The sequence below is a fragment of the Plecotus auritus genome (genome assembly GCF_963455305.1).
Source record: "Plecotus auritus genome assembly, chromosome: 9".
Taxonomy (NCBI): Eukaryota; Metazoa; Chordata; class Mammalia; order Chiroptera; family Vespertilionidae; genus Plecotus; species Plecotus auritus.
Window position 1 is genome coordinate 116,784,488 of NC_137783.1, and position 12,816 is coordinate 116,797,303.

The 12,816-nt window shown below is 42.3% G+C and overlaps 1 protein-coding gene across 3 annotated transcripts in view; it reads right to left on the bottom strand.

Moving 5' to 3' along the window:
• DENND2B (DENN domain containing 2B) overlaps positions 1-12,816 on the bottom strand; it is a 192,200-nt gene that overhangs the window by 157,610 nt on the left and 21,774 nt on the right. For 2 of the 3 annotated variants that reach the window (XM_080688683.1, XM_080688686.1), the window contains exon 2: positions 11,410-11,529. In XM_080688683.1, the coding sequence (XP_080544809.1) occupies positions 11,410-11,516 (107 nt within the window). In that variant the 5' untranslated portion in view covers positions 11,517-11,529. Of the gene's footprint in view, positions 1-11,409; positions 11,861-12,816 lie in introns of those variants that run through there. The other variant, XM_080688685.1, reaches the window with a different exon arrangement.

Below are 12,816 nucleotides of genomic sequence, written 5' to 3' on the forward strand. Positions count from 1 at the left end.
ACAAGACACTGTGCTCCTCCCAGCATCCTCAGATAAAACCAGGGAAACAGGCAGAAGTGAAGAGCTGGAGAAATACAGAATAACGCATGCCCTGTTTCCATACTACAGACAAAGCAACTTTCAGAGGCAGGAGGAAAGGTCTCATAGAGAAGTCTTCTTTGGGATTACACCAGCACGAGAGATTCTCCTGGAAAAATTTTGAGCTTAAAGTTTTTATCAAGGAAATGCTGCCCTCGTGGTACTTCCCAAAACTAATGCAAAGGAGCTAATTTTCATTTCTATAAAATTTAAAGATGGAGTTAGGGAACAAAAGTAAAGAGGAGAGGGGAGAGCTCAGTGTGGGCAAAGAAGTAAAGGAGAATACATTACTGCTGACCACTCTCCTATTGGCTAACCTGGAAAGATGCTACATCAGTTACCAATTCTTATTCATCTTCAAAATGGCCTCAGCATTCAGTATTTGCTATGATACAATCAAAGATTAACATTCCACCCTGACCAGAATGGCTCAGTGAGTTGAGCAGTCCTGTGCACTGAAAGGTCACCAGTTCCATTCCTGGCTAGGGCACATACCAAGGTTTAGAGTTCAATCCTTGGTCGGGGTGCATACAGGAGGCAACCAATCAATGTTTCTCTCTCACATTGATGTTTTTCTCTCTCTCTCTTTCTCTTTCTCTCTCCCTCTCTGAAATCAATAAAAAAAAAATTATTTTTTAAAAAGGTTAAAGTTCCAGTACTCAGCACAGTATCTGGTATTTAACAGGTCCTGCTCAAACTTCCAGATCCAGTATGAGATATTATTTAAAGGTCTGTGTTCTCACTTTCATGCTGACCTTTAAAGATTTTTCCTTAGAGATGGAAAGCAATTCCTGAGGATTAAAAAAATCTTTTAAAGTGTCATACCCTGTGCCAATTAACTTGCCGGGTAAGGGCTATAACAATCTCTTCTCATCAGCACTGGTTGAAAACCAGTGGGCCCAGGAGGCAGGTTATACTTCGATAGGCCCCATGTCCTTGGAAAAAAAAAAAAAGGCAGTGCAAGATTGGGGTCCTGGATGCCGGACTCCCCAGCCACCATGCCGCCCTCTGACAGCGAGGTCCAGGCCTTCTCTCAGAAGCTGCTCCCATTCATTCTCCGTGTGATCTTCTGCCCCTCCCCACCCCCTCTATATCACTGTTTTCACACTAGTATGGTGTTACCTTCTAGCCTTACTTTCCTAACCTGACTCAGATTAGCAAAATCCAGGAATTAACATTTGGATACTGAAATGACATTTACAGCCATATGCAGAATTAAGGCAAAATATCAGTTCTCCAGCTTCATATTCCAAAACTCTCTTAGAAATCTGGGTACACACATCTTACCAGAGAATTATATGTCATCTTTAAAACCACTATAAATTTCTAAAGAATAAAAACAAAACAAACAAATGCTACTAGGCCCCTAACTACACTAATACCTGGATTGTTACCTCCTAACTCCTCCAAGGCTCCAGTTTCTTCCTTGATTCCAATCCATTTTCTATATTATATGTCACCTTCACTGAAGAGAAAAGATGGAACAATATTTCAAGCATTTTCACATGCGTCCCTGTCATTCCAAATTTAAAGTCTTCAAGATAACATTCAAGATCCCTCAAGATCTGGTCCTCATCTTATACAGCCTACATCTTATACAGTATCTCCCATGTATCTCCCTACTGTATCTTTCATGAACCTGCTGATACAATTAGGACACCCTCATTTCTATCCCAGTTTCTATCCCACACAAGCCAACAACATCTCTGCCTCTGGGCCTTTGCTCATACTATCCCTAGTCACTTCCCACCCCCCTCCCCAAAGTGTCCTCCTCAATTCTGAAGGTAGCATTGTGTGGAGGAAAGAGAACTGACTTAGGAATCAAAATACCTGAATTCTAGACATGGTTCTGACAACCACTAGTTGTGTGCCTTTGGACAAGTCCTTTGCTCTCTGGGCTCAGTTTCCCCATCTATAAACAGAAAGACTGAACTAGATCATCTTAATAGTCCTGCCAGCTTAAAAAAATTAATCTATGATTCCTATATGCTCAACAAATCCAATCTCTCCTTCAAAGTCTACAAGTCCTCCACAAATTTTCTCTAAGCACTCCAGCCCACACTATTCTAACCCTTCTCTAAACTCCTAGATCTGGAAACCAAAACAAATCACAGAGCATTTATTCAACTAGGATTTTCTGAGCGTTTTCTTGGCCAAATATTATGGGGAAGCCTTGGTCATAAACATAAAGCCAAGTAAGAGCCAGACATATCACCTGTATATCCCTTTCCTCTCCATTATTTTTATCTAAGTGAAGTCACGTGAAACATGAACATCAGATGCAAATGATATCATTTATTCATTTGACAAATATTTAAAGTAAACTTTCTCAAAGAATACTGTTCTAAAAAGTAAAGACACCCATAAACAGATGAACCAACTCCCTAACCTTCATGGAGTTTATTTGAGAAAGCAAACAGGAAAAACACACAAATATGTATATAATTTTAGCAACAAAAACAAAGCAAAGATTAAAGATTGATGAAGAACAGTTGTGCATTTGAGCTGACACCTGAATAAAGTGAGGATAGAAATATTCATCCCAGGTGCAGAGCGAAGACTGAGACAGAAGAGATAGGACAAAAGTGGACAGCAGCTGGGAGGGCTAGAGGTTAGAGCACTTAAGGACTGGGTAGTAAATTTGGATTCTAAGTACGATGGGTGGGATTCCATATGAGGGTTAAAGTAGGGGACAAATGTGAAACTTTGGTTACTATGTGGAAAAGAGACTGTGAAGGGACAGGAGTAGAGGAGTCGGGACCAGTTAGAAGGCTAGAGAGAACCATTAAGAACTTAGCATCCAGTCTCCCCCCTGCCTAGGTTCACATCCTGAATCTTCAGCTTATGAGCTGTGTAATCTCAAGAAAGTTCATTTCTCTGTACTTCAGTTTCCACATGTTTAAGTGAGGATAACAGTATCTATATCATAAATTTGTCTGGAAGATTAAACTAGTGCACTAAACCCCTTAAAACGAGTCTGGCACAGAGGAAACACTCCATGAATGCTAGTACTTTGAAATCATGGGACCACCTAAGAGAAGTGCACAGAGAAAAGAAGGGGGCTCATGCTTGAACCCTGGAACACTCAAACATCTCCAAAGTACTCCCTTCAACCCAAGATTTTACCATAAACCTGCATTTTCTAAGCCTTGTCTGGGGCCCCAAACCCCTGTATGTGATTCACAGTTGAAAGCTTGATAAAGTATCTACACAATGGAATACTATGCTGCCATAAAAAAGAAGGAATTACTACCATTTGTAGGCACCTGGATGGAATTAGAGAACATTATGCTAAGTGAAATAAGCCAGTCAATGAAAGAAAAATACCACATGATCTCACTCATTTGGTGATAATGAAAAACATTATAAACTGATGAACCAAAAGATAGTTACAGAGGCAGTAAAGCATCAAACAGACTGTCTAATTACAGCGGTAAGGTTAGGGAGAGGTGGGGGAAATAAGAGATCAACTGAAGGACTTGTATGCATGCATATAAGAGTAACCAATGGATACAAAACATTGGGGGGGGGGAGGGCATGTATGGCAGTGGGGTGGGGGGGTCAATGGTAAGATATGTACACATATAATACCTTAATAAAAATTTGAAAAAATAAAAATAAAATAAAAAGAAAGCTTGATAAAGTAATACTTGATATAGTTCTTTAGGCAACAATTATATGTTCTAAGTTCCAGTTGTTGTTTTTTCACTTACTTGTCTTGTATATCCACCACCATGCTCAGCCTAGAGTTAAACACACCCTCGGGTGTTCATGACACTCACTTGTGGATATATCATGTAAATTTAAAAAACAAACAAACACAACAACAATGTAATGCACTATGATTTCTCTTTTAAAAAAGCATCTTCTTCTTTATGGAATAATGTGGATTATAAGATATCCTCAGCACCTCCCCATCATCCAACCATCAGGCCTATCTTGACAGAGATAGTCACACTGGCCAGAGCAGTTACACTACAAGCCATTTTTCCTTCTGACTTACCAATCATTATGCTTTGTGTATAAATTTTTCTGTCTCTCCTTTCCTGGAGATTTATCTAAGTGCAAAAATCTTTCATATTTAGCAACATGTCACACTCAGTCCCCCATCCCGTCCCCATAGCCCTAAAAGAATGTATACACTGAAGCCAAAATATTCCTAAAACAACAACAGCATAAAACTTAGTAAATAAGGGAAAGAAAACTGGCATAACCCAAATACATATCCAAAGGATCATCTAGTAGGGTTCCTTCCACCAGCGTAAAGAGGTCTCAGTGTCTTTAGCTAGTTACTGTAAGTACTGATAAAATGACCTTGAGTGATAAGAGTTTCCAACAGAAAAGTCCCAGTCAATGGGGAAGGGGGGGGGGGGGAAGAGGGAAGAGTTCTAACTTTTTAATTTCTTCATTCAATTTCCACAAAGCTATATGCCCTTTTATTTTTTTCTTCCCTGCCCCACCCACTCATCTACCCACACCCCCAATCCTAGTGATGATAAACCACAGAAAATAATGCTGACCTACCAGGACCAATCCTTGATGTGGCTTCAACCAAGCCTGAGCCTCATATCCTGAGATCTACCCCTAGCCCTCCAGGGACCAGGAACAGTGACAAATACATGGGAAGTATGTAGGCGACTTGAGTGTGTAGGCAGAACTGGACACGTGACGCTGCTCCCAAATTGGCTTTATTGCTCAAATCTAATCCTGGAATAGACAAAGGCTGCTAGATGCTATTTTACCAATACCTTTCAACAAAATTATTGCTTACTAATTCTGACCACTAATCTACTTATGGGGGTTTTAAAAATGGTCCATCTGAAATAAGGTATAAAGTGGCCTCTGTTCATCTCCCATGACTCCGCCATCACTTCCTGTATAAACACTTTGGTCCTAAATACTATTCTAATTCAAGGCAGTGACCTGTCAAGTCACAGATGTGTGGAAAAATAGTAAAACAGAACCTTCACAACTAATATCTCTGATTAATTGGATAGTAAGGATTCAAATAAACACTTGGACATTAAATCCTATTTTTTCATGTCCTCCCTAACCCCACAGCATGGAATATTCATTTAAAGTTGGGTTTTCTTCATCTCTAAGTCTCTGTGTACAGATTCTAGCATCCACCGAGAAGCAAAAAGCCTATTCCTCCTTCCCCACGCTAGTACACAATTTTCAAGAGAAGCTGAATTTCCTTTGGTACTAGTGTTAGAATCACTCTGGCTTGTGTAGAAGCCCTTTGGGTCTAAGCACCTAGAATCCAATCCAACTGTCTTTGGCTCAAGTGACAAGACCAGACTTTTGGGGAAAACTTCTCAAGGCAGTTCTTACTACTAATCATCGGCTCTTTCTAATACAGGGCGTATTATGTTAAACGGATGTCCTGGCAACAGTAAGTGTAATCTATCATAACTAATAGGAAAAATAACTGACTGAGCCCTGTTCACTCACTAGAAAATGTATCAGGGGTCATCTCAGCACTTAGGGCAATATAACCAGAGTGATGTATAAACAGCCACTTCCCAAAGCAGTGTGAATCAGGTGGTATTCAACACCCATATCCCAAAATAATTTTCTATCTAATTTCTTAACATTACTCACTCATGGAGTTGTCAAATACCTAATATTAAGCATGTTCACTGAAATAAAAGTAATGAGAACAAATAGATGCTTGAAAGCGCTAGCCCAGTGCTTTTTCCACAGCAGATATTCAATAAATACTGGAAGGAAGGAAGGAAGGAAGGAAGGAAGGAAGGAAGGAAGGAAGGGAGGGAGGGAGGGAGGGAGGGAGGGAGGGAGGGAGGGAGGGAGGGAGGGAGGGAGGGAGGGAGGGGAGAGGAAAGGGCGGGAGGGAAGGTGGGAAAAGGAAGACCTGTTTGTTTAGCCAGAGGAAGGGAATAACAGCATAAATAACAGTAACACAGCAGAGCGCTTCCTTGGAGACTGGTGTCTGACAGAACATCCAGGACACTGACTCCTTGATTAGAAGCACCTTCTACCCCATTCCAGTTAGCTGTGGGGAAGAGGAAGAATAGGGAGAAGGGGAAAAAATATCCACAAATATCTAGATTCAAACTTTACAACAAAGACAGACAAAAGACCACCAATATTGACAATCCAGGTATGTCTAACCAGCATATTCTAACCACAGTGGCCCTTGATCACAAGAAGTCCATTAAAAAAAGGATTTATTTCTTATGCTATTAACAAAGGTTTAAGCAGACTATTTCTAGCATATTTCTTGGAGATCCTAAAGTCCAGTTTAAACAAATTATTCTAACACTTCTGAAAGGCCTTTATTGGGCAAGTCTGTTACTTTTAGTGCAATCTTGCAAAGACTGGATTCTTTTTAAGACCTTAAAAGATTTGGGCAAAATTCTTTCAATGGTAACTTTTTGAAAAAATCATCTCCAGAGTTCACACATGTTCCTCAATTACTCATACTGATTGGGGGGAGGGGCGCAAGGGCTGAGGAAGGTGACACATTTTATTTCCAAACTAGAGGCCCGATGCACGAAATTCGTGCAAAGGGCTCGGCCCTCACAGCCCCGGCTTCATCCGGAATGTCATCTGGATAGTCGTCTGGACAGTTGTTCTGCTGTTTGGTCTAATTACCATATTAGCTCTTTATTATATAGGATGGTTCCTTTATATCTAATTGCCATCATAACTAATATTGACTTTTTGCATAAAACAAAACACAAAGCAACAAGTATCATCATAGGTCTAAAAAGCAAGACATAAAGAAAAACAGGGAAAGCCCTGTTTGTTTAGTCAGAGGAGGGAAGGAAAGCATGTGTATGCAAAAGGACAGTCTATACATGTGGTGCAGCCATTGGGATCCAGGAAAGACAATTGGTTCACTTTGTGAACATCTGTGCATTGAAGAGAGATGGAAAAACAGTAGAAGTAAGAAATACTAAAAGAAAACGTGGGCTAACTACAAGGAGATAATCTTTGATCATCAGTCTAGAAAGCTCAGAAAACGTTTCTTAGGCAGGTAGTGAAATCCCTTGAGAGATTTAAGGATATTTGGAGGTAGAGTGGGTTAAAATAATCAAATGGTTCTGCTATACTAGAAGATTACATCTCACTGCCAAAAGAATATACCAGTTCTATTTTTCTAAGCTACCTTTTCGCTAGCTTAGAAAATTTAAACCACTCCTTAATAAATTATAAAAATGACAAATGCTTACCAAATATAAAAACATTAACAACTGTGTGAGTAAGCAATGAGCCAAAAATGTAACCAAACATCTCTGACATTTAAATAAGAGAATTGAGAAAGTCTCTTTTTGAGACCCCCAACTCACAAAACTAACCTCAAGAGCATTCTCACTGGAACTCATACTGAAAGATCACCAATGGGCTACAATGAGCTGGAGGAAGCCCTCGATGGCTTTCCTTCCTGATCTATAACTAGAAGCTACAGAAAAAAACAAAATGGCTTTTAAGTGATACCACATAAAAAACAAGAGAAGGAACCAGGGGACTAATCAGGGCATGAACCCCATCTGGCCCTAGGGGATTACACTGACCCAGAAGAACTAGAAAAATTGAGCTAAGAGAATCCTCCAACATCAAATTCCAAAAACTTCTAAAGAAATGGCAAAGCTGAAACTTTAACTCATATCTTTGGACTCTAAGATCCCTACGCTGAGAGGTCACATTCCTCAGAGGCTCAAAACCCAAACTGGGTCATCCTGACACATTTAAAGGTGCTCGTGAGAACTTCACATATCAAAGCACCATTCCATAGAGCAAGCTCTCTAATTATAGGCTCTTAAAGGTAAAATGGGTATGAAAACCTGTGGTCATATTTTGGTTTTGCATTTTTTTATTTTACAAAAAAAAAAAAAATGTTGACTAACATTAATTAGAATAAAACTTCTCCAGCAAATGAACTTGATTTTTCTGCCTGTCCCTTTTTTGTGCAACTTTCTACTACCTGACATTCCTGGCCTAAGAACCAAGTCTTCAGAGTTCTGACAAGTTCAGAGGAAAAGGTTGCATAAGGAAGAGCAAGAAATCTGCATTGTATACAAAGTGAGAGACAATTCTAGCAAAATGGCTCCACCCACTGCTGCCCTTCCTGAGCCCATTATCTGTCGAGAATCAAAGGGCTTGGCTATAAACTTGGGTATTCAACTGGCTGCAAGCTCCCTAGCTGTATATATGAACAACACAATTAACTGGTAAGAAATGTGGAGGGGTAGGAAGGGTTTTCTCATCTCTAAATCCTTGCTTTCATAGCCCTTCCAAATTCCCAAAGGCATCCATCCTATTGTTTCTCCATAACAAAACAATAAAATAAATGTACTTTTTATCTATTAAGAAAGGTAATCTCAATTCATTTCTACCTTACCAGTATCAAGTTTTTCTTTAATTTAGCATTTTTAAGAAACAAGGAAATTTGGAGAAGAAGGGAGCACCTCAATTTAAATCTTTAGGGCAGAGGCCCTGGTTTGGAGCTCAACTTTTCCACTTAGTAAAGGCTCTTAAGCAAATTATAACATTGATTGTCCCAGGGGTCCCTGGGTAAGTCATGAGAGAAAAGAACTTGCACCAAAGCATTGCGAAACATGTGGGGAACATAAAGGACAAACCACCAGTTGTGTGGCTCCATATACACATTCCATTTCAGTGTTCGCCTGGTCATATCCAGCTCTTTGCTGATCCCCAGTAGCCCTATGGTCAGTGTGACTAGTTCTCATCCCATGACCCAAGCTATTGGAAGTTAAATAGGGCAGGAATTTAAACATCCAGATATCTTGGCTACATTCACTTTTTTTTTTTAATATATTTTATTGATTTTTTACAGAGAGGAAGAGAGAGGGATAGAGAGTTAGAAACATCGATGAGAGAGAGACATCGATCAGCTGCCTCCTGCACACCTCCTACTGGGGATGTGCCCGCAACCAAGGTACATGCCCTTGACCGGAATCAAACCCGGGACCTTTCAGTCCGCAGGCCGACGCTCTATCCACTGGGCAAAACCTGTCAGGGCTCACTTTTTTTTTTAACCTCCTAATTAGGAACTACATCTTACCTGTGATGAGTCTGTCACATTCCTGAACACAGGTGTCAAATTAATATTCTAAAAACACAGTTTCCCCCATCACTCCTTCTCTCCAAAATATTTAAAAGCTAGACAATGTGTGTAGCATAAAGTTCCAGAATTCAAGCTGACCACCGTCTGCTTCCACCGAACCTCCCACTACCCATTGTGGAAGGACAAGCTTTAGAGTCAGACAACTGGGGAGTTGGAATTCCAGCTCTACCACTTACTACTTGTGTGATCTTAAGCAGGTCACTTATCTTTCTGATCTCCTTTAAAACAAGAATTCCCTCTCTTTAAAACAAGAATAACAATGCCTACTTCACAACACTGAAAGATGAAAGAGAGAGCATGGCATGTGGCACAGAGTAGATGCTCAGTAAGCTCCAATCCAAATGGTCTGCTCTCTCCTCTTGAAAACTCTCCCCAGCAACTCTCTGCTTGTTTCTGAACCACACTTTTGCTTCAAGGCCTAAAGGAAATTCATTCTCTTCTATGAAGCCACCCTGGCTCATAAGTGTTTTCTCCTCTGAGCTTTTCTAATCTGAAACTGTTATTTTCTCTTATGTGTCATTCTTCTTTCCCAAATGAGTCCACAAACCCAAGAGCAAAATTTTTACTAAATATCAAGCCAATCACAATTTAAGTGTGCAATAAAAAATACTTTGGCCCTGGCCAGTTTTGCTCAGTTGGCCCTCAGGCCAACGAGTCACAAGTTTGATTCCCAGTAGAGGGCATGATTCCCAGCACATAACTGGGTTGTGGGTTCTCCCCTTGCCGTGCGGGAGGCACCTGATTGATGTGTTTTTCTCACATCGGTGTTCCTCTCTCTCCCATTCCCTTCCACTCTCTAAAAATCAATGGAAAAAATATCCTGGGGTGAGGATTCACACACACACACACACACACACAAATACTTTGAAGACAGCGTTGTCTCAGAGCTGTCTATCAAGGGTGCAGAAAGCCTGTACTTCACTCCATGCATTCAACCGGCTCTTCTTGAGCTCTTGCTTTGCACTGTCTTTAATTCAGCATGGAAGACAGACTATGAGCAATCTGGTCTCCATCTCTGATTAGCTTTCTGGAACCTAGATTATTTCTTATCCTTTAAAAACCCCTACTCCTGAAGAGTCCCATCAATGAAGGGATTCACCTTCTGAGAATATTACTTGGAGAGAAACAAATAATGCACTTGGGTTTTAACCTTGTGGTCCTGTCCTAAAATAGCCAGCTGAAATGTGTGCATGTACAAAGATAGCTCCAAACAGTCCTGGAGATGGGATAATGACCTCTTCACCCTTCCCAAGACCCTGCTGTCCAAACAGCAGAAACACCTGCATGGGGATACAAGCAAAAGCTGGACTTGGGCAGCCACAAGGCAAATTCTCTCACTTAGTGAAGAAGTTGTTTTATTCAAGTAATATGAACCACGTTCATTTAAAGATCTCAGGAAATGCAATAATCTCTTTACAAACACTTGAAAATGTTCAGTCTCTTGAACTCTACTAAATTACTAAATTCTTGGATAAGGTAGCATAAACGTTGGCTGAAGTGTGTTCCCTTAGTCTTGGGTCACTTTTAAAAAAAAGATATCTTTAATACTTAGTACACTTAAGAAGAGGAGCAAAAAAGGAAAGGTAATCATTCCCAATAAACACAGTTTAATTTGTTTAGAGTACAAAGTTAATTTTCCTTTGTTTGAGTTCTGTGTGTGTGTGTGTGTGTGTGTGTGTGTGTGTGTGTGTGTTCTTTACAGAGCCTGCATTCAAGCTACCACAGCCACTGCAGAGCAGCTTGGGCATGTCCAGGGGACAAGGCGGCTTGTCCACTTCTAGGGCCGCCCCAATTGTAGCCATCTCTTGCACACCACAGCTCTGCACTTCCCCAAACCGCTGTCTGGATGTTCCCCACCCCCAACCGCAGTCCCAGCAGGCGGGAAGGCAGAGCCAGCCCGGACCTCCCAGAGGGCAGTCCCCTCCAGCCCCGACAAGCTCCCACCCGTCCAGCTCCTCTGTGCCTACAGAGTCCCCCCAGAGTGTGGGCGCCAGGATGCTAACACTCACAGAAATGGAACACCGCCGGGGGCAAGGAGTAGTGAATAGCGGGAAACCGGCTGGGACCGCAGCCGCAGGCAAGGCAGAGCCGGAACCGGCACCTCTGGACCGCCACCCGCCTTGAGCAAGGGCACTGGGGCGAGCAGGCAACCTCCCGGCCGGCTGGCAGGCGGGCAGAAAAAGCCAAGGGGGACGGCGGGGGACGAACGCACTTACCTCCGCGCTCCCCAGCGAGGCTGGGCGCTCGCACCGACGGGGAGCTTGACTGGAGCCGCGCACCCGGAGGAGGAGCTGATCCTGGAGGGCGGGCGGCCGGCAGGCATCCGCACCGCTGGGCTTCAGGGAGAAAGGGAGGGATCGCAGATTTGAGTGGAGGGGGCGTGGAGGAGGTGTGCCTCCACCCCAGACAGAGAGGGTGGGCTGCTGGAGCCAGGCGGAGGGGTGTGTTCCGAGGCTACAAGAAAACCGCGCTGAGCGTGCGCGAGGGGCGGGCCGCATGGGGGTGGGGGGAAGAAGACATAGGAATAGGCACGATGGGGGCTGAGGGTGGGCAGGATAAGGAGTTGGCCCTCAAACTGAAAGGTTCTCAACTCGGCACCATCCAACTAAGAATTGTCTGGGTCTGGAGCAAAGCACAAGGGGGTCTAAAACTTTATGTCATTTTCTCATACACACGTGACCCCCCTGTAGTCCAGATGGTTTCAATCACTGGAAGAAAAAAGCGGCTCTGCTGGTATGCATGAAAAGCCGGAGCTGAAAGAGTCTGGGAAAAGCTGCCTGGACCTGCCTCCAAAAAAACCGATGAGATCTTTCCGTTCTCCCAGTCCTCGGCCTGGGGGAGCCCTGCAAAACCCAGAGACACTAAAAGCTCCATTTGGTACTGCAGTGGTAGCACAGGAACTCTGAAAGCTCTGGGGTTCCAAGGAGTCTGGGCTGAACCGAAAGTTCCAAGGGCATTCTGAGAACTTGTTTTAAATACTCCATTAGCTCGCAAAACCAAAAACTAGAAAAGGGTGTCATTAAATAATAAGCAATAAAATACCTCACAGCAGTGAGAATCTGTGATTTATTAGTGGACTTCTGAAAGAAAATTTTAACCCAATATGACAGTCCACTTGGAAAAGAATAATACAAGTCACTTAAAATCTAAACTCATACATACTTAGTGGGATATTAGGAAGCCATGTAACCCAATTTCTTCTCCCATAAATCACTATAAATAGAACTTGATATTGAAATGCATGAAATTGACTTTCACAAACCTACTTACATTTTGAAGGAACAAAAGTGTATGAACATAAACAGGCCCTAAGGCCAAGACATGTTTAAAAGCCCAAGCCAGTTCAATTGTCACATATCCTAAAGAGGTGTTTACTCAGCTGCAGGGCAAGCATCAAAAATCACGGGACACCCTAGCCTAGCTGGTTTGGCTCAGTGGGTAGAGTTTCCGCCTGCACACTGAAGGGTTCGGGGTTCAATTCCACATGTACCTCGGTTGCAGGCTCATCCCAGGGTGCCTATGGAAGGCAACCAATCGATGTGTCTATCTCACATCCATGTTTCTCTCTCTGTGCCTCGCCCCCTCCCTCCACTCTCTAAAAATCAATGGAAAAATATCCATGA